Here is a 20,655-nt window from a genome sequence, read left to right as displayed (position 1 = left end):
TAATGTGGGAATGCGTTTAATACGTAAACTGTTGGCAATCATTTTATCGCGTAAATGTAGCATTGGGAAATTAGGCACTCTACAAAAGGATGCGTTTCTGTTGGGTGCTGCGCTATCAATCCATCCCTCCCACTGCACGTAGGCTGGGTTTATTCATTTCACGCTTTCCTCCCCTATCTGATCCACATTCTCTGCACCCTCCCCACCCCCGAAGCGCAGCATTTCGAAACGGCTCTACATCACGTACTTCAGTACTGTACACGTCTTCCAGAAAATTACAAAATAGATGCGCGTATTTGGGGAAACATACTTCAGAGTTGCGCATGCAAACATACTGAAGGCTGTAACGAATAATACATCGCGGAATGCAATTGGCTTCGCTTATGAAAATACTATCATGCAAAATCACGGGTCATTTCGGGTATTTTGAAGAATCCGTTGGATAAAAGGTGAGTTTGTCATTTTTTACCGTCGTCAATTTGCTTATGCCATTATCCTCAAAATGGTTTGTGTAGAATACCAATAGGCCGTGATAACGGCATTGAATTGAGAATCTGGGTATTTATGTCGTATCCCGTTTATTTATGTTTTCAATGCAAGCCTACGTTGCTGCATGTGCATCGTTTTTTTTTTTACCACAGTCATTGCCCTTTTGGTAAACGTTTGCTTTTTATTACATTTACATTACATTTAAGTCATTTAGCAGACGCTCTTATCCAGAGCGACTTACAAATTGGAATTTGCCTATTCCTTCAAATAGGTTATTTGTATCCAATGCTCTAGCCCATAATTGTAGCTGTATAATCCCCCTCCCCTTTCACTCTCCTTCCATATGTCTTCACTCTTCCATGTGGCTTTGTCCATGTTACCTTTTTTTTTTGTCCCATTGTTCTGTGCTAAATAGCCTGTAATCATATGCCCCGTTGTGCTCAGAAAGTGGTTATGAACACATCAAGAAATACTAGCAGTTCTCTGTACACCTGCACATAGACCTTTTGCCAATAATATTATTAGCATTATTTTATAAAAACGTGGCCCAGCTGCCTTTTTAAAAATATCTTTGTATTGAATAATTAATTGATGACAACATTTTATTATATATTTTTACATTTGTTTATTTTTTTGTATTAATTCTCCCCTGAGTGGCAAAGGTCCAGATCAGTGTTTTAAAATAGCTGTTTGGCCTCTTAGCCTTTCCTGTTATATTTACTATTACATAAGCAGAGCATTGGAGAAAAGAAACTGGTCAGAATTTCTCTTCAGACCCTTAGTCCCCCGGAATACTAAAGGAGGTTAAGATTATAATGTGCGCTCATATGCCAGTGAGTACAGATTCAATAAGTAAAATAGCAAATTGCTCTGAACAGAGTGTAAATAATAGGTGGTAAGCAGGTTTTGTTTTGTCATTGTTCAACCCCTTTGTCTATCCCCCAGGTGTATCGAAGGTAAGCAGAAGCACACTCCTTTGTTATCAACATGGCTCTGAACACAAACATGAACCCAGCCCCCGCCATTTGGCCAGGCGAGGAACAGCCGTCCCTATTGGACCAAGATGCATCATTGTTAAGCCCAGCTCCCATCATCGCTGTGACTGTCACGTCCCCACCAGAGATGGAGGAACAAGAGATCCATAGCACCACCACCAGCTTTGGGCCCTGCCTGAGCCAAGCCACGGCAGGGGAACTGGTCATTGTGATCAATGAGAAAATGGAGAACAGTAAGACATACTAAAACATTTTTATGCAGTGGCGCAGTCCCGCTCCTTACGTATTTTATTGGTGCATAGGATAGTGGAGGGAAGATGGGAAAGTAAGCAGAGTTGCAAGTCCGAAGGGCACTGGGTTAGATTTGACCCCATGCCGACTGGTATTTTGTGCCAGGGTTTGCGGCACTAACCACTAGACTACACAGCTCAAGCTTTCTAAGCTCGGACTCATTTAAGTTAAGTGTATGCCCGCGAATCCAGGACAGTTGTACAGCATACGCTTGCTTGGATGGTTAGCTCGGGGCATGTCAAATCCATTTAATATACGATTCTGGTCTACTAGTGCTCAGGGGACACTAGTTCAATCATTTACTGATGCTTTTCATCCACCCCCCTCTAGGTAATGGTATTCACCCAGCCCCTGCTGACACCACCTCCTCAGTCATCTCTTCACCTCCCAGAAGGCAGCAGTCCATTTCTTACTCCCACCACCCCCACAACAGCAAGACCCGGAAGGGGAGTCGTGCCGGTTCCATCGGCTACACAGCCTTCTCCCCACGGCCCTCCATCTCACGCCACTCCAGCATCGCCACCAACCCACCCATTGACAGAGCCAAGCCTAAAGACTACCTAATACTGGCTGTGCTGGCTTGCTTCTGCCCTGTCTGGCCAATCAACATTGTGGGGTTTGTCTACTCTGTTATGGTAAGCCTCTTTCTTTTGACAGGTTAGAAATGTAGATGGGGAGAAGGATATAGCACAGTAAGGGAGTGGCAAGACCGGGGATAGAACTGCAGGACTACTGCTAGACAACTGTGTTCCTCTTTCTGTCACATTTTGGTGTGAAATGATCTGCAATGTTTGCTAAATACTATTTTTAGTACAGCTTTGAAGACCTTTCCCTTTATGCTTGTGGTTTCATATTCATCAGAAAGTTCTGTATCTTTGTATCAGAAACTACTTCTATTCATCTTAGACTGCTGTGGTGTTATTGACGGTTAGCACCAGCTTTGTAGCCTGGTCCCAGATCTGTTTGTGGTGTATAGCCAACCTCTATGGTCATTGTCATGCCAGTTCATAACCATAGGAGTTGGCAAGAGCGCACAAACAGACTGGGACCAAGCTACCAGCTTTGTGTCTGGCTTCAGAATACCTTGTGCTGTTAGTCTGTTTTTATCTCTATTAAACCATTTCTGGGTAACAATTTAAGTACCTTTCTGGTCAAAAGAAACAAAAATGGCTTCTTAGCAAAAGGTGAGTTGTTTACTAGAACTATCTGGGAGTGGGCAGGTGAAAGCTGAAAAATAGCTGTGGTCACCTTGGAAAGCCAAAACTCCATCCCACCAAAACAGGATGAAATTTCAGGTGGTCTTTTCAAACGGCTCTTAAACTAAAAGGGCATTATCATAATTGTCACAATTTCACAGTATTATTCCAACCGCAAAGTGTGTAAATATACACTATACAGTGCCTTCGGAAAGTATTCAGACCCCTTCCCCACATTTTGTCACATTACAGCCTTGTTCTAAAATGGATAACAAATCCTCATCATGCGAAAACAGGTTTTTATCATTTTTTTGCGAACGTTTTAAAAATAAAACAACATACCTTATTTACATTAGTATTCAGACCCTTTGCTATGAGACTTGAAGTTGACCTCGGGTGCATCCTGTTTCCATTGATCATCATCCTTGATGATCAATGGGAAAGGTACCAAAAAATGTCTGCTGCACTGAAGGTCCCCAAGAACACAGTGGCCTCCATTCTTAAATGGAAGATGTTTTGAACCACCGAGACTCTTCCTAGAGCTGGCCACAAGGACAAACTGAGCAATCGGTGGAGAAGGGCCATGTTAAGGGAGGTGACCAAGAACCCGATGCTCACTCTGACAGAGCTCCAGAGTTCCTCTGTGGAGATGTGAGAACCTTCCAGAAGGACAACCATCTCTGCAGCACTCCACCAATTGTGCCTTTATGGTAGAGTGGCCAGACGGAAGCCACTCCTCAGTAAAAAAACAGGCACATGACAGCCCACTTGGAGCCAAAATACACCTAAAGGACTCTATGAGAAACAAGATTCTCTGGTCCAATGACACCAAGATTGAACTCTCCACGTCACATCTGGAGGAAACCTGACACCCTACGGCGAAGCATGGTGGTGGCAGCATCCTGCGGTGTGGATATTTTTCCAGAGGCATGGACTTGGAAACTAGTCAGGTTTGAGGGAAAGATGAATGGAGCAAAGTACAGAGAGATCCTTGATGAAAACCTCCTCCAGAGCTCTGTCCCAGTCTGCTGTCCTAAGGTTCACCTTCCAACAGGACAATGACCGTAAGCCCACGGCCAAGCCAACGAAGGAATGGCTTCTGGACAAGTCTCTGAATGTCCTTGAGTGGCCCAGCCAGAGCCCGGACTTGAACCAGATTGAACATCTCTGGAGAGACCTGAAAAAAAACGACTGAGCTTGAGACGATCTGCAGAGAAGAATGGGAGAAACTCCCCAAATACAGGTGTGCCAAACTTGTAGCGTCATACCCAAGAAGAATCAAGGCTGTTATCACTGCCAACAAGGTACTTCAACAAGGTACTGAGTAAAGAGTCTGAAATACTTGTGTAAATGTTATATATATTCTTTTTTTTTAAACCTGTTTTTGCTTTGTCATTATGGGGTATTTTGTGTTGATCAATGAAGAAAAAAACGAATTAATAATTTTAGAATAAGCCTGTAACGTAACAAAAATGTGGGAAAAGTCGAGTGGTCTGAATACTCCTGTATATTCCTGTATATTCAACAGTATGTGGACACCCCTTAAAATTAGTAGATTTGTCTATTTCAGCCACACCTCTGTTGCTGATGGGTGTATAAAGTCGAGCACACAGCCATGCACACAAACATTGGCAGTAGAATGGCCTTAGTGAAGAGCTCAGTGACTTTCAACGTAGCAACGTCATAGGATGCCACCTTTCCAACACGTCAGTTCAACTCCATATTAATGCCCATGATAATGGAAGGAGATGTTCGACGAGCAGGTGTCTACATACTTTTGGGCATGTAGTGTTTCTAAAACACGGTAAAATCATATTTTTGACTGCACTGGTCCTTTAAGCAGTCCATACCTAACAAACTACTTCCTTCTTCCTTTCCTAGTCCAAGAACAGTCTGGAGCAGGGCAACCTGGATGGAGCTCGACGATTGGGTCGTCTCGCCAGGATGCTCTCTACAGTTTCACTGATAGGGGGGACAGTCATCATCATTGCCTGCATTGTAAACCTGGCGAGTGAGTATCACAGTTGGCCAACCTCTCTTTGCTTGTATTTATAAAGAGTTAGAGTAGGAGTGCTGATCGAGAATCAGTTTTGTCTTTGATCTTTAAAACAAAACTGATCCTAGATCAACACTCCTACTCAAGACTATGAATACGGGCCCTACTCTCTTCATTTCTGAATCCTACCAGAAGTCCCAAAGCTTTTCCAACAAATCCCATGGCCGGCACTCTTCGAGGACTTGAAATGCAATCCTCCTTCCTTCCCTGATGTCTGATTTGGATTAGTGAAAGTGTACCAAAAAGGGTTCTGTTAATTACGCTTGTGTGATGAATAACCATGCCTGAGACTTGTTAGCTCCCAGAGCTAATGCATGGACTTAAGCTCAGGGGCCTATGGGACTTCTGAGGGTTTGATATCCTTCCCAAAAACATTAGGGTGATCACATTTCACTTATCTAATCATCCAATCACTTAAAGATCATTGGTCATTTACAGCACAGGTCTCAAACTCATTCCATGAAGGGCCAAGTGTTTGTGGATTTTCACCCCTCCGTTGTACTAATTAGTTAGAAACTCCCCTCATGTGGTTGTCTAGGTCTTCATTGGAGACAAATGAAAAAGTAATAACAAAAATGAGCAGACACTGCCCTCCATGGAATGAGTTTGACAGCCCTGAACTACAGGGAGCAAGGAAGGCTGCGTTTTAGAGGAATCAAACAGGGCCCAGTTTCCCTATAGCAATGGAACTTAGGCTTACGAGTGTTAACGACACATCGTTTCCGACAACTTCCAGAGATGTAACATGCTTCCCAAAACTCCACGCTAAGTGTGTCGTTGTTTTTACTTATCTATAATAGTAAAAAAGTCAGCGCTGCTCTCCCTCCCATCAGCTTTTTCCATTCGAATTTTACCTTAACATTTATAATTATTTCACCATATTTATGATGGATCAGCTCCTAGAGAGATGTTATCACCTATGTAGCCTATACTGTATTTATTTTTTACTGCAGTCATCTCGGTTTTCACTTGAAACATATCTTTATCCTTTGCTCGTAACAATTACAAAGACATTGGCAACTTTGTATTTGTAGTCAACTTCGTTCCGAACTTATCAGTGGTCACTGAGAGACCAGATAAAAAGCTTGGTTCTATGTTTAGTGGAGAACTTCTGTTTATAAAGTGATGCAAAAGAGCATCTAACGACTCACTTAGCAGTCTGAGGCAGTCGGGTAAATAACAAGTGTTTTCAAGTGATGCGCCTAGCGCTTAAGAGTGTTGGTCCAGTAACCGAAAGGTCGCTGCTTGGAATCCCAAGCCGACTCTGTGAAAAATCTGTATGTGCCTTTGAGCAAGGCCCTTGATCCTAATTGTTCCTGTAAATCGCTGTGGATAAGAGTGTCTGCTAATTAACTCAAATGTAAGTGCAACTTTGATAATGATGGTTTTGGGAAACAGCTCAGATTTTGCTCCTGCAAAGGTTTTAACAATATACTTAGCCTTAAGATGCGTTGGGGAAACTGGGCCCAGGACTTTTGTGTGTGTCCACTGGCTCACTCCAAAAATAGTCACACAGACATAAGCTGGGTCAATCACTCAAAATAAATTACCCATGTGGGATTGTTTAGTTCACTTAAGTTCAATCAAATGCTTAACAACAGCACTTTGGCTGTTTTCGAATGTGAAAAATGTCCATCCCATCGGGTCTTAAGCCAAAGAGATGTCCTAATTAACTCACTGAGCAGCGACTGGAGCTAAAACTATCATATTGTACACACAACTGGACCGGCCCTTTTTGATACGTTATGTAACTGTTCTCTGTAGCTCTGTTTGCTTCTACTTCCATATTGAGCTGGCAGAATGAACAATTGCTTTACTAACTGTGTTCTTTTTTTTTTATTCTTTTTTTTTAGTAAATGTGAAATCCTGAGTATCGTCTTGCCGTGAAACCGGATCTAACAGTTGGATATCCGGAAACAGGACCCATCTAGCTGACTGTTCCTTTTTACCGTCTCTTACAGTGTAGTCATTAACTGGACATGCTATGAATATTATACACCTGATATTACATACCTTTATATAATTGATATTACGTAATCCTTTGTTAATGAAAAAAACGATATGCAAGATGCTTCCTCTCCGAACTGCTCTGGGCCTCTCCAATGATGGATCTTGCAGTGGAGAAACAGACGATCGGAATAATCCCTTACTTTGTATTCTGCCCAACACTGAACACTGTCCTTGACAAGGCGCCATTACCTCAACCGCTGGCCATGATCAGAGAGACTGACCAAAAACGAGATGTGGTGAGAAAGGTTGACAACAACAACAACAGAAGAGATTGTTTAAAGGAGGTATGATCCATGTGAGAGAAACTGGGAGGATTGTTTCAGAGCTTGATTACCTACAATCATTGGAGGACAACAAAATGTCTGCTTAGTCCATCCTTCCTTGCCCTGACGAAAGGACACATCAGAAATTCAGCTTGGCATAAAATCCCATCGGTACATGAAGGTGCTTGAGGGATTTGCCGTGGAATAGAAACTCAAAGAAGAAATTAATTTCAGAGGAAGAATTCCCCTTTCATTTCTGAATAGGCTTAGATTCTAGTTTCAGTCAGTGCATATCCTTCCTGTCTTTCAGGCTACTGTTAGCCATTTTGTAATTTAAGTGCGAGGGCAGGCGGGAACGACGCTCACCAACACACAACTGCTGAGAAGATGGAAGGGATCAACATTTCTTGGGCACGAAGCAAAGTCAAAGTAAAGGACACAATTGTGCCAAAAAAATAAAGTTGTCATTGTGCTTTAAAGCTTTTGGTGACCGCAATATATATCTCCATGTGTTTGGCTTAGGACCTGGAAATAATGTGAAATGGATACAAAATGGGTGGCAGGAGGAACACAAAATGAGATGTAATTCAGTGACTTTATATCAATTTTCCACACTGAGGATGGGCCTTTAGACTGTTAATGAATGAGAGAAGTGGAAAAACCTCAAAACAAATCATAGCAGGTTATTTACAGCGTCCATGAATTGTTAAAAGTTCTGCCACCGTGAATCGGTGAAACTTTACTTCTTGTACCTTTTTGATAATGTTTTAGATTTTAAACCACAAGTTTCATCATCTGATGCTTTTGAAGTACAGAGTTATCCATGATAGATGGCCGTGGTGTGTGTGTCCATATGCATATACCAAATTACATAGTCACTGCACTGTTGTGGCTGGTCACAATAAATTGAATTGCCAGTCTTCACTTTGGTGATACTGGAAATACGGTAAGAGCCCTGGGTATCGAGTGTATGGGGACCCAGAGAATATAATCTGTAATCTTTCCGATTTAATAATCAAGTGGGTATCTGATCCCCATGCTGAGTATCTAGTGGTGGACTTTAAAGGGAAGGTTCAGTTCACTTGACATTTTCATTGGTTTATTCACTTAATTGTGTTGTCGATTGATCCAGGCATTTATGTGTAGGGTTCAGATTAGTTTAAATCGCCACAGCTAACTAGAAAACAATGGAAGCAAAAGGGGGCATTGTTGATGGGAAAAAATCGTGTGGCCAAATCAACTCAAATGAAGTCACTAGCCAGGTTTCCATCCATTTGGTGACAGATTTTTCATAATCTGCATACAGAAAATGTGAATATTTTTCCACCAGTGGTGTGTTCCCACCAAACCGAATTGCTGCGGATACAAACCAGTGCGTGACGATGTAGTGCACACAATTAGATTTTTAAATCTTAATTGAATATGTTTCCATTGCATTTTTTAACTCGAACAAAAGTTTTGTCACAAACTGTTGCTTTTAATAGCTAATGTGCCTACTCTGATTCTGGTACGTGCGCTCTAGCCAACAGATCTCAGATACAGTACAAATAGACAAGTCTACATGAGATTATTACGGATAAGCAAGAATATTTTATTTTTCTAACGGCAGTCAAGCATCGATCATCATGCCGTCTGAATAAGACCCTCTATTTATTGGGAAGGAGTGTCATCACCGAGGCTCATCACCGTGAACGTTCACCACCCTGTTAAATTCATCATTTATTTAATCTATAGCCTAATAAACTGCATGGTTTCCCCGAGTTGTAGTGGGAGGACCACACATAACCATGATGGTTATTATATCAATATTTGCGCCTAGTGTTAACACCGCATATTTAATTTTACCAACACAAAAATATCCCACCACGTCGAACGAAAAAATTATGTCGGTATTTATCAAATTGGACCGACACGTCATGTTTCCGTCACAGCTGAAGTGATTTTTATATCGATACACAGAGTATGTCTTTACTCACATAACTGTGGATGGTAACGTGTTTGAAGTTCCTTGAAGTGATTTGTCCACAAAATTCGAACATGCAAATTATGCCCCTGTTACTCCTATAGTGTTTTGCTTAGCGGTGGCTAAAATAAAATGTTTTACCCCGCATTTAAAATGTTGACTCAATTTTCAATCATCAAAGCTGCAATTAAGTGAATAAATTGATGGATAAAAAAAAAAAGAATGTTTTTTTACAATGCATCTACCCTAGAATCCAAGCAAAATTTCTGGTTAGTATCTACCTTTCAGTCCCATTACTTCTGTTGCCCAACACTTTAGATGGGTAATTATTTAAAATTGGAACTTTAAGTTAAAGGTAGATGAAATGACATTGCCATGAGCAGCATCGCAAATATTGATGAGCGAGATGCAAGGCACTCACACGGTCACACACAGTATGTGCACATGTGCACGGAAGAGAAGTTGAGCCTCACACTTCAACGCTCTTAGTTGTTGCAGAAATTGACCCACTACGCTGTTTACTTAATGCATCTGTCATGCCTCTGAGACCACCTTTAATTTAGATATTACTATGCCTTGACCTCAAAGTCCATCAACAGCAATTCCTACCCTAATGCAAATTTTCTGTATGATTTAATATATTAGGCATTTTTCCCCTCTTAGTGTTTAGATGTTAAAATTAATTGTAATCAAGTGTTGATATTATTCTGCAGATAGATAAGGTAACGTATATATTGTGGCGTCTTCATAGTTATGAGTTAACATTATAGCTCTTATAATGTGGACAGGCGAGGTAGTCTGCTAGTCTTTGTTAGTCTTTATTAGTCTTTGTATTACCATTGGCTACTATAATCTATGTGGATATTGGCATGTTGTTGATTTTCATTGATGTATGACAATTTTATAGAAGTACAACCAAAATCACATGGATAAGAAAACCTGGCACTAGAGATACTTGTATCCTTCCAAGGCACATTCTTAATAAAGACACGTTGCATGAAAATTGGTCTGTTAGTCGATCACAGCATGACTTGAAATGAAAGAGGGAAAACTGTTGTGGGGGAGTGCATGCATGTCACACAGTTAGAGTATGTCAGCTTTGGGGATGAAGAGTGCTTAGTGTTGTCAGGCATTTGAGTGAAGAGTGGGAGAAGGAAGAGCAAGACATTTGAGGGTGAGGGGCCTACAGGCAAAAAACACTGATGGTTCTAATGAGCAGGTAGAGTATCTTTGACGATTAGCACCAAGAAACAAAACCTGTCTTGGTAAAAGTTAGTGAGATCGATCATTTTTATCTTGTTTTGATGTTGTGTGGATATTGAGGTTGAATCTGTGTAATATATTATGGGCGTCATATGTATTCCAGCAACATTTCTGAGTATTGCTCACCTTGGGAATGCTGACGCGTATGGGTTGAAGCTTTGAATGCATTTTCATCTAAATGCTATTTTGTCCTTATTGACTACAATCAATGAGTGGATTCAGACCTATATATCCAGATTCGGTCAGTCTTAACAACTGCATGCTCTGTACCTCAGCGGGAGAAAGACTGCTCTTAAAGTCCATTTAGAGTGTAGGAGCCAGGGAAGGGACAGTGCAGTGCACAGCTGCCATTTGCTTGCAGGAGCATTAGTGCTAGAGCATTAGTGCAATGACAACTTTAATCCTCAACTCATCACTGAAGATGAAAACACTGAACAAAATGGAAGTATTCAGACCTATGGACTTTTTCCACATTTTGTTAGTCGTATTCTAAAATTGGTGAGGAAAGGTTTTTATTTAATCAATCTACACACGGTACCCCATAATAAAAAAAGTGAAAACAGGTTTTAGAAATGTTTGTAAATGTATTAAAAATGAACAACTTATTTACTTAAGTATTCAAACCCTTTGCTATGCGATGTGAAATTGAGCTCAGATGCATCCTGTTTCCATTGATCATCCTTGACAGTCCACCTGTAGTAAATTCAATTGAATGGACATGATTTAGAAAGGTACACACCTGTCTATATAAGGTCCCACAGCTGTTGGAGCAAAAACCAAGCCATGAGGTCGAAGGAATTGTCTGTAGAGCTCAGAGACAGGATTGTGTCAAGGCACAGATTTTGCGGAAGGGTTCTGAAAATTTCTGCATCCTTGAAGGTCCCCAAGAACACAGTGGCCTCCATTCTTAAATGAAAAAGTTTGGAACCACCGAGCTGGCCACCCGGCCAAACTGTGCAATCGGGGGAGAAGGGCCTTTGTCAGTGAGGTGACCAAGAACCCAATGGTCACTCTGACAGAACTCCAGAACTCCTCTGTGGAAATGTGAGAACTTTCCAGAAGGACAACCATCTCTGCTGCACTCCACCAATCAGGCCTTTATGGTAGCGTGGCCGGCGGAAGCCAATCTTCGGTAAAAGGCACATGACAGCCCGCTTGGAGTTTGACAAAAGGCATCTAAAGGACTCTGACCATGAAAAACCAGATTCTCTGGTCTGTTGAAACCAAGATTGAACTCCGGCCTGAATGCCAAGCATCACGTCTGGAGGAAACCTGGCACCATCCCTGTGATGAAGCATGGTGGTGACCGCATCATGCTGTGGGAATATTTTTCAGCGGGAGAGACTGGGAGACGAGTCAGGATCGAGGGAAAGAAGAATGTCGCAAAGTACAGAGAGATCCTTGATGAAAACCTGGCCCAGAGCGCTCAGGACCTCAGACTAGGGCGACAGCTCACCTTCCAACATGACAATGACCCTAAGCACATAGCCATTCTTGCGTTGTCTTGGCTTCGGGACAAGTCTCTGAATGTCCTTGAGTGGCCCAGCCAGAGCCCGGATTTGAATCCGATCAAACATCTCTGGAGAGACCAGAAAATAGCTGTGCAGCGACGCTCCCCATCCAACCTAACGGGGCTTGAGAGGATCTGCAGAGAACAATAAGAGAAACTGCCCAATTACAGGTGTGCCAAGCTTGTAGCGTCATACCCAAGAAGACTTGAGGCTGTAATCGCTGCCAAAGGTGCTTCAACAAAGCACTGAGTAAAGGGTCAGAATACTTATGTAAATGTGATATTTCAGTTTTTTTTATTTGTAATACATTTGCAAACATTTATAAAAACCAGTCATTATGAAGTGTTGTGTGTAGATTGATGAGGGAAAATATAATTTAATCCATTCTAGAATAAGGCTATAATGTAATAATAGGTGGAAACCGTCAAGAGGTCTGAATACTTTCTGAATGCACTGTACATTTGACTTTGTGTTTTAGTTAATTGTCCTGCTGAAAGGTGAGTTAGTCTCCAACTGTTTACTGGAATGCAGACTGAACCACGTTTTGGTCTTGTATTTTGCCTGTGCTTAGCTCTCTTCTGTTTATTTTCATCAAAATATGTTTTAAAAACATTCTAGTCCTTGCCGATAACAAGCATACCGGTAACATGATACAGCATCCACCATGTTTGAAAATATGGCGAGTGGTACTCAGTGATGTTGGATTTGCCCCAAACAACATTTCTTTGCGACATTTTTTGCAGTTTTAAGTTCGTGCCTTGTTGCAAACAGGATGCATGTTTTTGAATATTTTTATTCTGTACAAGCTTCCTTTTCTTTTCATTTAGGTTAGTAATTGTGGAGTATCTAAAATGTTGTTGATCCAGCCTCCCTTTCCTCCTGTCGCGTCCATTAAACGCTAACTGTTTTAATGTCCATTGGCCTCATGGAAACCTGAGCGGTTTCCTTCCAACTGAATTAGGAAGGACGCCTGTATATTTGTGGTGACTGGGTGTATGGACCATTACAATGCACCTGTCCCAACATGGACATTACACAATCGCACAACTACTGACCACAACCACATAACATCTGACCACCACTACTGAACCATACAACTACTGACCACAACCACACAATTACTAACCGTACAACTACCGGCCACAAATAATGACCAAACCTACTGACCACAATCACATAACTTCTGACCACAACTACTGAACCATACAACTACTGACCACAACTGCTGACTACAACTACTGACCACCACCACACTACTGCAAACAACCCCTGACAATAACCACTGACCACAACCATGCAATGACTGACCGGAACTACTGACCACAAGCACACAACTGCTGACCAAAACTACTGACCCCAACCACACTACTGACCACACAGCTATTGAGCACAACTACACACCAACTGACCATAACCCCTGGCTACCACTATTGACCACAACCAAACAACTACTGACCACAAGTAATGACTGCAACTACTGACCACAAATACTGACAGGTGCTGTCACAACCACATATCTACTGAACACAACTCCTGACCAAAACTACTGACCACTCGTTGATATGAAAGTGAAGTTTCAAACAACAATGTGTCAGCATCATTAGGTGAAAATGGATGAGAAATATTTGGAAATAGGTGGTGATGAATCCAGGCCTTATTCCCTTTCTCTCCAATATTATTCCCTTTCTCTCCAATATCCTCCTAATTCTGAGATATTTGGATGACATTTTCATGATGGATACAGGCACCCAGGAACAACGTTTGGAATTCCATGCTTATCTAAACTATGAATGAACACCTTCACTTCATCATTAACTATGACTTATCACAAATCAGTTTTCTTGATGTGATGGTTATTAAGGACAAACCCTCCCTCTACAGATCTCTATAGGAAACCTATGGACAGAAATACCCTCCTTGGAGGTAACAGCTTTCATCCACGTCCACTTTTTAATAAGTCTCCCTATAAGTCAATTCAGTCGTATCAGAAGAATATGCAGCTCTGATGCTTCTTATCAGAAACAGACCACGGACCTCACACAAAGATTTTAAAAAAAGGGGCTACAAAGACAATTGGGTAAAACATGCCAATCATCGTTTTGAAGGACTAACACAGTTGGAAAGCCTTAAAGAAAAAGCAGACTATGTCCCTTCATGCTTTACCCAATACTCACCATTGGGGAAGACATTTAAGGACATTATCAGGAAACACTGGTACATTATTAGAGCGCTAAGAACCTTGGCGTGATCCTGGACAACACCCTGTCGTTCTCAACTAACATCAAGGCGGTGGCCCGTTCCTGTAGGTTCATGCTCTACAACATCCGCAGAGTACGACCCTGCCTCACACAGGAAGCGGCGCAGGTCCTAATCCAGGCACTTGTCATCTCCCGTCTGGATTACTGCAACTCGCTGTTGGCTGGGCTCCCTGCCTGTGCCATTAAACCCCTACAACTCATCCAGAACGCCGCAGCCCGTCTAGTGTTCAACCTTCCCAAGTTCTCTCACGTCACCCCGCTCCTCCGCTCTCTCCACTGGCTTCCAGTTGAAGCTCGCATCCGCTACAAGACCATGGTGCTTGCCTACGGAGCTGTGAGGGGAACGGCACCTCAGTACCTTAACCCTTTCCAGCCTTGACGGAATGTTCAATTTCTTGCTGGATCATGACCTCTACTTGCATTAATGAGTATAATTTGTTGGTGTAAAACCATATATGACAACACAAGATATATATATATTCTACCGGTCAAAGGTTTTAGAACACCTACTCATTCAAGGGTTTTTCTGTATTTTTACTATTTTCTACACTGTAGAATAATAGTGAAAACATCAACACTGAAATAACACATATGGAATCATGTAGTAACCAAAAAAAGTGCTAAACAAATCTAAATATATTTGATATTCTTCAAATAGCCACCCTTTGCCTTGACAGCTTTGCACACACTTGTCATTCTCTCAACCAGCTTCATGAGGTATTCACCTGGAACACCTTTCAATTAACAGGTGTGCCTTGTTAAAGTTAATTTATGGAATTTCATATTTAAAAATGTTTAAAAAATGAATAGGTGAGTCAGCTTTAATATTGTGGATTGTTGCTTCCATTAATGTAATTGTCTGCATCAATTTGTGGAATTTCTTTCCTTAATGCGTTTGAGCCAATCAGTTGTGTTGTGACAAGGTAGGGAGGTATACAGAAGATAGCCTTATTTGGGAAAATACCAAGTCCATATTATGGCAAAAACAGCTCAAATAAGCAAAGAGAAAGAGAATGCTGGCCTTCTAGGCAGAGTTTCAAAGAAAAAGCCATATCTCAGACTGGCCAATAAAAAGAAAAGATTAAGATGGGCAAAAGAACACACACTGGACAGAGGAACTCTGCCTAGAAGGCCAGCATCCCGGTTTCGTCTCTTCGCTGTTGACGTTGAGACTGGTGTTTTGCTGGTACTAAACTCAGCAAAAAAAGAAACGTCTTCTCACTGTCAATTGCGTTTATTTTCAGCAAATTTAAAATGTGTAAATATGTGTATGAACATAAGATTCAACAACTAAGACATCAACTTAACAAGTTCCACAGACATGTGACTAACAGAAATGGAACAATGTGTCCCTGAACAAAGAGGGTTGTCAAAATGATAAACAGTCAGTATCTGGTGTGCCACCAGCTGCATTAAGTACTGCAGTGCATCTCTTCCTCATGGACTGCACCAGATTTGCCAGTTCTTGCTCTGAGACGTTACCCCACTTTTCCACTAAGGCACCTGCAAGTTCCCGGACATTTCTGGGTGGAATGGCCCTAGCATTCATCCTCTGATCCAACAGGTACCAGATGTGCTCAATGGGATTGAGATCCGGTGTCTTTGCTGGCCATGGCAGAACACTGACATTCCTGTCTTGCAGGAAATCACACACTGAATGAGCAGTATGGCTGGTGGCATTGTCATACTGGAAGGTCATATCAGGATGAGTCTGCAGGAAGGGTACCACATGAGGAAGAAAGATGTCTTCCCTGTAACGCACAACGTTGAGATTGCCTGCAATGACAACAAGCTCAGTCCGATGATGCTGTGACACACCGCCCCAGACCATGACGGACCCTCCACCTCCAAATATATCCTGCTCCAAAGTACAGACCTCAGTGTAACGCTCATTCCTTCGCCGATAAACGCGAATCCAACCATCACCCCCCGGGTGAGACAAAACTGCGACTCATCAGTGAAGAGCACTTTTTGCCAGTCCCGTCTGGTCCAGCGGCGGTGGGTTTATGCCCATAGGTGACGTTGCTACCGGTGGTGTCTGGTGAGGACTTGCCTTACAGCAGGCCTACAAGCCCTCAGTCCAGCCTTTTGCGGACAGTCTGAGCACTGATGGATGGATTGTGCGTTCCTGGTGTACCTCAAATAGTTGTTGTTGCCATCCTGTGTTGTTCGGATGTACCCATCCTGTGCAGGTGCTGTTACACGTGGTCTGCCACTGTGAGGACGATCAGCTGTCCGTCCTGTCTACCTGTAGCTCTGTCATAGGTGTCTCACAGTACGAGCATTGCAATATATTGCCCTGGCCACATCTGCAGTCCTCATGCCTTCTTGCTCCATGCCTAAGGCACGTTCACGCAGATGAGCAGGGACCCTGGGCATCTTTCTTTTGGTGTTTTTCAGAGTCAGTAGAAAGGCCTCTTTAGTGTCCTACGTTTTCATAGCTGTGACCTTAATTGCCTACTGTCTGTAAGATGTTAGTGTCATAACGACCATTCCACAGGTGCATGTTCATTAGTTGTTTATGGTTCATTGAACAAGCATGGGAAACAGTGTTTAAACCCTTTACAATGAAGTTGTTTGGATTTTTACAAATTATCTTTGAAAGACAGGGTCCTGAAAAGGGACGTTCCTTTTTTTTGCTGAAGCTGCCAGTTAATGAAGTTGCCATTTGAGGACTTGTGAGGCGTCTGTTTCTCAAACTAGAGACACTAATGTACTTGTGCTCTTGCTCAGTTGTGCACCGGGGCCTCCCACTCCGCTTTCTATTCTGGTTAGGGCCAGTTTGTGCTGTTCTGTGACAGGAGTTGTGCACAGCGTTGCACAAGGTCTTCAGTTTCTTGGCAATTTCTCGCATGGAATAGCCTTCATTCCTAAGAATGAAAGGTCTTTCTTTCTGGCCATGTAAGCCTGTAATCAAACCCAAAAATGCTGATGCCACAGATACTCAACTAAACAAGGCCAGTTTTATTGCTTCTTTAATTAGAACAACAGTTTTCAGCTGTGCTAACATAATTGCAAAAGGGTTTTCTATTGATCAATTATCAATTTCAATTAGCCTTTTTAAAATGATTAACTTAGATTAGCTAACACAACTTGCCATTGGAACACAGGAGTGTTGGTTGCTGATAATAGGCCTCTGTACGCCTGTGAAGATATTCCTTTAAAATCTGATGTTTCCAGCTGCAATAGTCATTTACAACATTAACTATGTCTACACTGTATTTCTGATCAATTTGATGTTATTTTAAAGGACAAAAAGTTCTTTTCTTTCAAAAACAAGGACGTTTCAAAGTGACCCCATACTTTTGAATGGTAGTGTATACAGTTGAGGTTTACATACACCTTAGCCAAAGACATTTAAACTCAGTTTTTCACAATTCCTGACATTTAATCCTAGTACAAATTCCCTTTCTTAGGTCAGTTAGGATCACCGCTTTATATTGAGAATGTGAAATGTCAGATGTGAAATGTCAGAATAATAGTAGAGCTTTTATTTAATTCATCACATTCAGTTGGTCAGAAGTTTCCCACAATAGGTTGGTGGATTTTGGCCCATTCCTCCTGACAGAGCTGGTGTAACTGAGTCATGTTTGTAAGCCTCCTTGCTCGCACATGCTTTTTCAGTTCTGCCCACAAATTTTCTATGGGATTGAGGTCAAGGCTTTGTGATGACCACTCCAATACCTTGACTTTGTTGTTCTTAACCTGTTACTCCTACCCCCTACTTTTTCGAACATTCTGTTAAAAATCGCGCAACATTTCAGCGCCCTGCTACTCATGCCAGGAATATAGTATATGCATATGATTAGTATGTGTGGATAGAAAACACTCAGACGTTTATAAAACTGGTTAAATCACGGCTGTGACTATAACAGAACGTGCGTTTCATCAAAAAGTGCAGGACAATCTGATCACTGAAAATGGAAAAATATATCCGTGCGCCACTTCAACCGATTGATAAAGGTGATCCACATTAAATGGGGCCGAGGTTGCAATACCTACAGCTTCCACACGATGTCAACAGTCTTGTCATTTGCCTAGGCTTTGTTTCTTGGTCAAACGAAGAAGAGACAGCCCATTTCTTCAGGTCTCCGACCGGATATTTTGGTTGAGATTTACCCGGACATTATTTCCAGACGTACAGCTATAGAATATACATCGCCTCGTGATCAATTTGATCGCTTATTAACGTTTACTAATACCTAAAGTTGCATTACAAAAGTATTTCGAAGTGTTTTGTGAAAGTTTATCGTAGACTTTTTTAATTTAAAAAAATGATGTTATGTTATAAAACGCAATTTTTTTCGTTGATCACACAGTCTTCATAGATCGATATCTAGGCTATATATGGACCGATTTAATCTGGAAAAAAACAATAGTGTTTGTATTTGCATTTCCAGATGTCTAGATGGGACGCCTGCGTGTCAGGTAGGAGCAAGAGGTTAAGCCATCTTGCCACAACTTTGGAAGTATGCTTGGGGTCATTGTCCATTTGGAAGACCCATTTGAGATCAAGCTTTAACCTCCTGACTGATGTCTTGAGATGTTGCTTTAATATATCCCCAAATCCCTTCCACATGATGCAATCTATTTTGTGAAGTGCACCAGTCCTTCCTGCAGAAAGCACCCCCCAACAACATGATGCTGCCCGTGCTTCATGGTTGGGATGGTGTTCTTCGGCTTGCAAGCCTCCCCCTTTTTCCTCCAAACATAGCCATGGTCATTATGGCCAAACAGTTCTATTTTTGTTTCTTCCGACCAGAGGACAATTCTCCAAAAGTACGATATTTGTCCCCATGTGCAGTTGCAAACTGTAGTCTGGCTTTTTTATGTCAGTTTTGGAGCAGTGGCTTCTTCCTTGGTGATCAGCCTTTCACATTATTTTGATATAAGACTCATTTTACTGTAGATATAGATATTTTTGTACCTGTTTCCTTCAGAATCTTCACAATGGCCTTTGCTGCTGTTCTGGGATTGTCTTGCACTTTTTGCACCAAAGTACATTCATTTCTAGGAGACAGAATGCGTCTCCTTCCTGAGCGGTATGACGTCTATGTGGTCTCATGGTGTTTATACTTGCGTACTATTGTTTGTACAGATGAACGTGGTACCTTGAACCAGACTTGTGGAGGTCTATAATTTTCTGAGGTCTTGGCTGATTTCTTTTGATTTTCCCATGATGTCAAGCAAAGAGGCACTGAGTTTGAAGGTATGCCTTGAAATACATCCACACGTTCAATTGACTCAAATGATGTCAATTAGCCTATCAGAAGCTTCTAAATACATTACATCATTTTCTGGAATTTTCCAAGCTGTTTAAAAACAGTCAACTTAATGTATGTAAACTTCTGACCCACTGGAATTGTGATACAGTTAATTATAAGTTAAATAATAAATAAATTACTTGTGTCATGCACCAAGTAGATGCCCTAACCAACTTGCCAAAACTATAGTTGGTTAACAAGAAAATTGTGGAGTGGTTGAAAAACAAGTTTTAATGACCCCAACCTAAGTGTATGTAAACTTCTGACTTCAACAGTATATCAATGTATTTAGAAAGCTGAGAAATATCCCTTTAAAATGATGTGACATATAATAGCACCCCATCAATCCAATTGTAATCAGTTAAGAGAACACCTGTGAAAATGTGTGTCTTATATGAAAATCAAAAACAAAACTCAAAACAACTGCCATTTACAACTTTCTAATGAAGATAGAGAAAGAATTTAATCATTCTGAGTGTACCTTGTTTGGTAAAGATTGAACATCTGAAATCAGAATAGAAATACCTCTTACTGTGAACAAGTTACAGCTGTTTTCGTGACCCATGGTATTTTTCAATAATTCTATGAAATGTTCCTGGAACAGACACTTTCTTATCTGGATAGTATATTAAACACAATCTACACCAAAATTACAAATAGTAATTTAATCTTATTTATGATAAGGAAAGACGAAAACAATTAATATAATATTAATTAAACTAACTTTATTGAAAGAATGTTAGTGGAATACATTCTCATTCAAAAAGTGCAAATTATAGCTATCATACATTTTGATAACAATGGCTATCTGGAATTACATAATATAAGGCATGTAATAACAATTGGTTTTTACAACTTACATTTCTTCTGTACATGCATTACACTAGGCCTATAGTCTATTGCATGAAGAGTCAGAATGGGATCAATTTAAAAACCCAACATTATTTTACAGTCTTTACAAGTCCTTAAAACCTGTTAGGGATAGGGGGCAGCATTTCCACGTTCAGATGAAAAGCGAGCCCAGAGTAAATTGCCTGCTACTCAGTCCCAGTTGCTAATATATGCATATATTATATTTGGATGGAAAACACTGAAG

At 41.2% G+C, this 20,655-nt stretch overlaps 1 protein-coding gene across 1 annotated transcript; it reads left to right on the top strand.

The window, feature by feature from the left end:
* Window positions 1-128: 128 nt before the first annotated feature.
* Window positions 129-10,270, top strand: prrt2 (proline-rich transmembrane protein 2). Its single transcript, XM_046369383.1, has 5 exons — window positions 129-449; window positions 1,435-1,717; window positions 2,106-2,410; window positions 4,853-4,982; window positions 6,881-10,270. The coding sequence occupies exons 2-5, from the start codon at window positions 1,477-1,479 to the stop codon at window positions 6,895-6,897; spliced, it is 693 nt and encodes a 230-aa protein (XP_046225339.1). The 5' UTR covers window positions 129-449; window positions 1,435-1,476; the 3' UTR covers window positions 6,898-10,270.
* The last annotated feature ends 10,385 nt before the right edge of the window (window positions 10,271-20,655 follow it).

Source organism: Oncorhynchus gorbuscha, linkage group LG11 (assembly GCF_021184085.1).
Source record: "Oncorhynchus gorbuscha isolate QuinsamMale2020 ecotype Even-year linkage group LG11, OgorEven_v1.0, whole genome shotgun sequence".
In the NCBI taxonomy this organism is placed as follows: Eukaryota; Metazoa; Chordata; class Actinopteri; order Salmoniformes; family Salmonidae; genus Oncorhynchus; species Oncorhynchus gorbuscha.
Note: the sequence above shows the minus strand (reverse complement) of the source record. Positions and strands in the feature narration are given on the sequence as shown.

Excerpts from the sequence above, each read along its gene's own strand:
- prrt2 (XM_046369383.1), top strand. The coding sequence starts at position 1,477 with ATGGCTCTGAACACAAACATGAACCCAGCCCCCGCCATTTGGCCAGGC. Across the intron at positions 1,718-2,105 it reads CAATGAGAAAATGGAGAACA|GTAATGGTATTCACCCAGCC; the intron begins GTAAGACATACT and ends ACCCCCCTCTAG. Across the intron at positions 2,411-4,852 it reads GGTTTGTCTACTCTGTTATG|TCCAAGAACAGTCTGGAGCA; the intron begins GTAAGCCTCTTT and ends TTCCTTTCCTAG.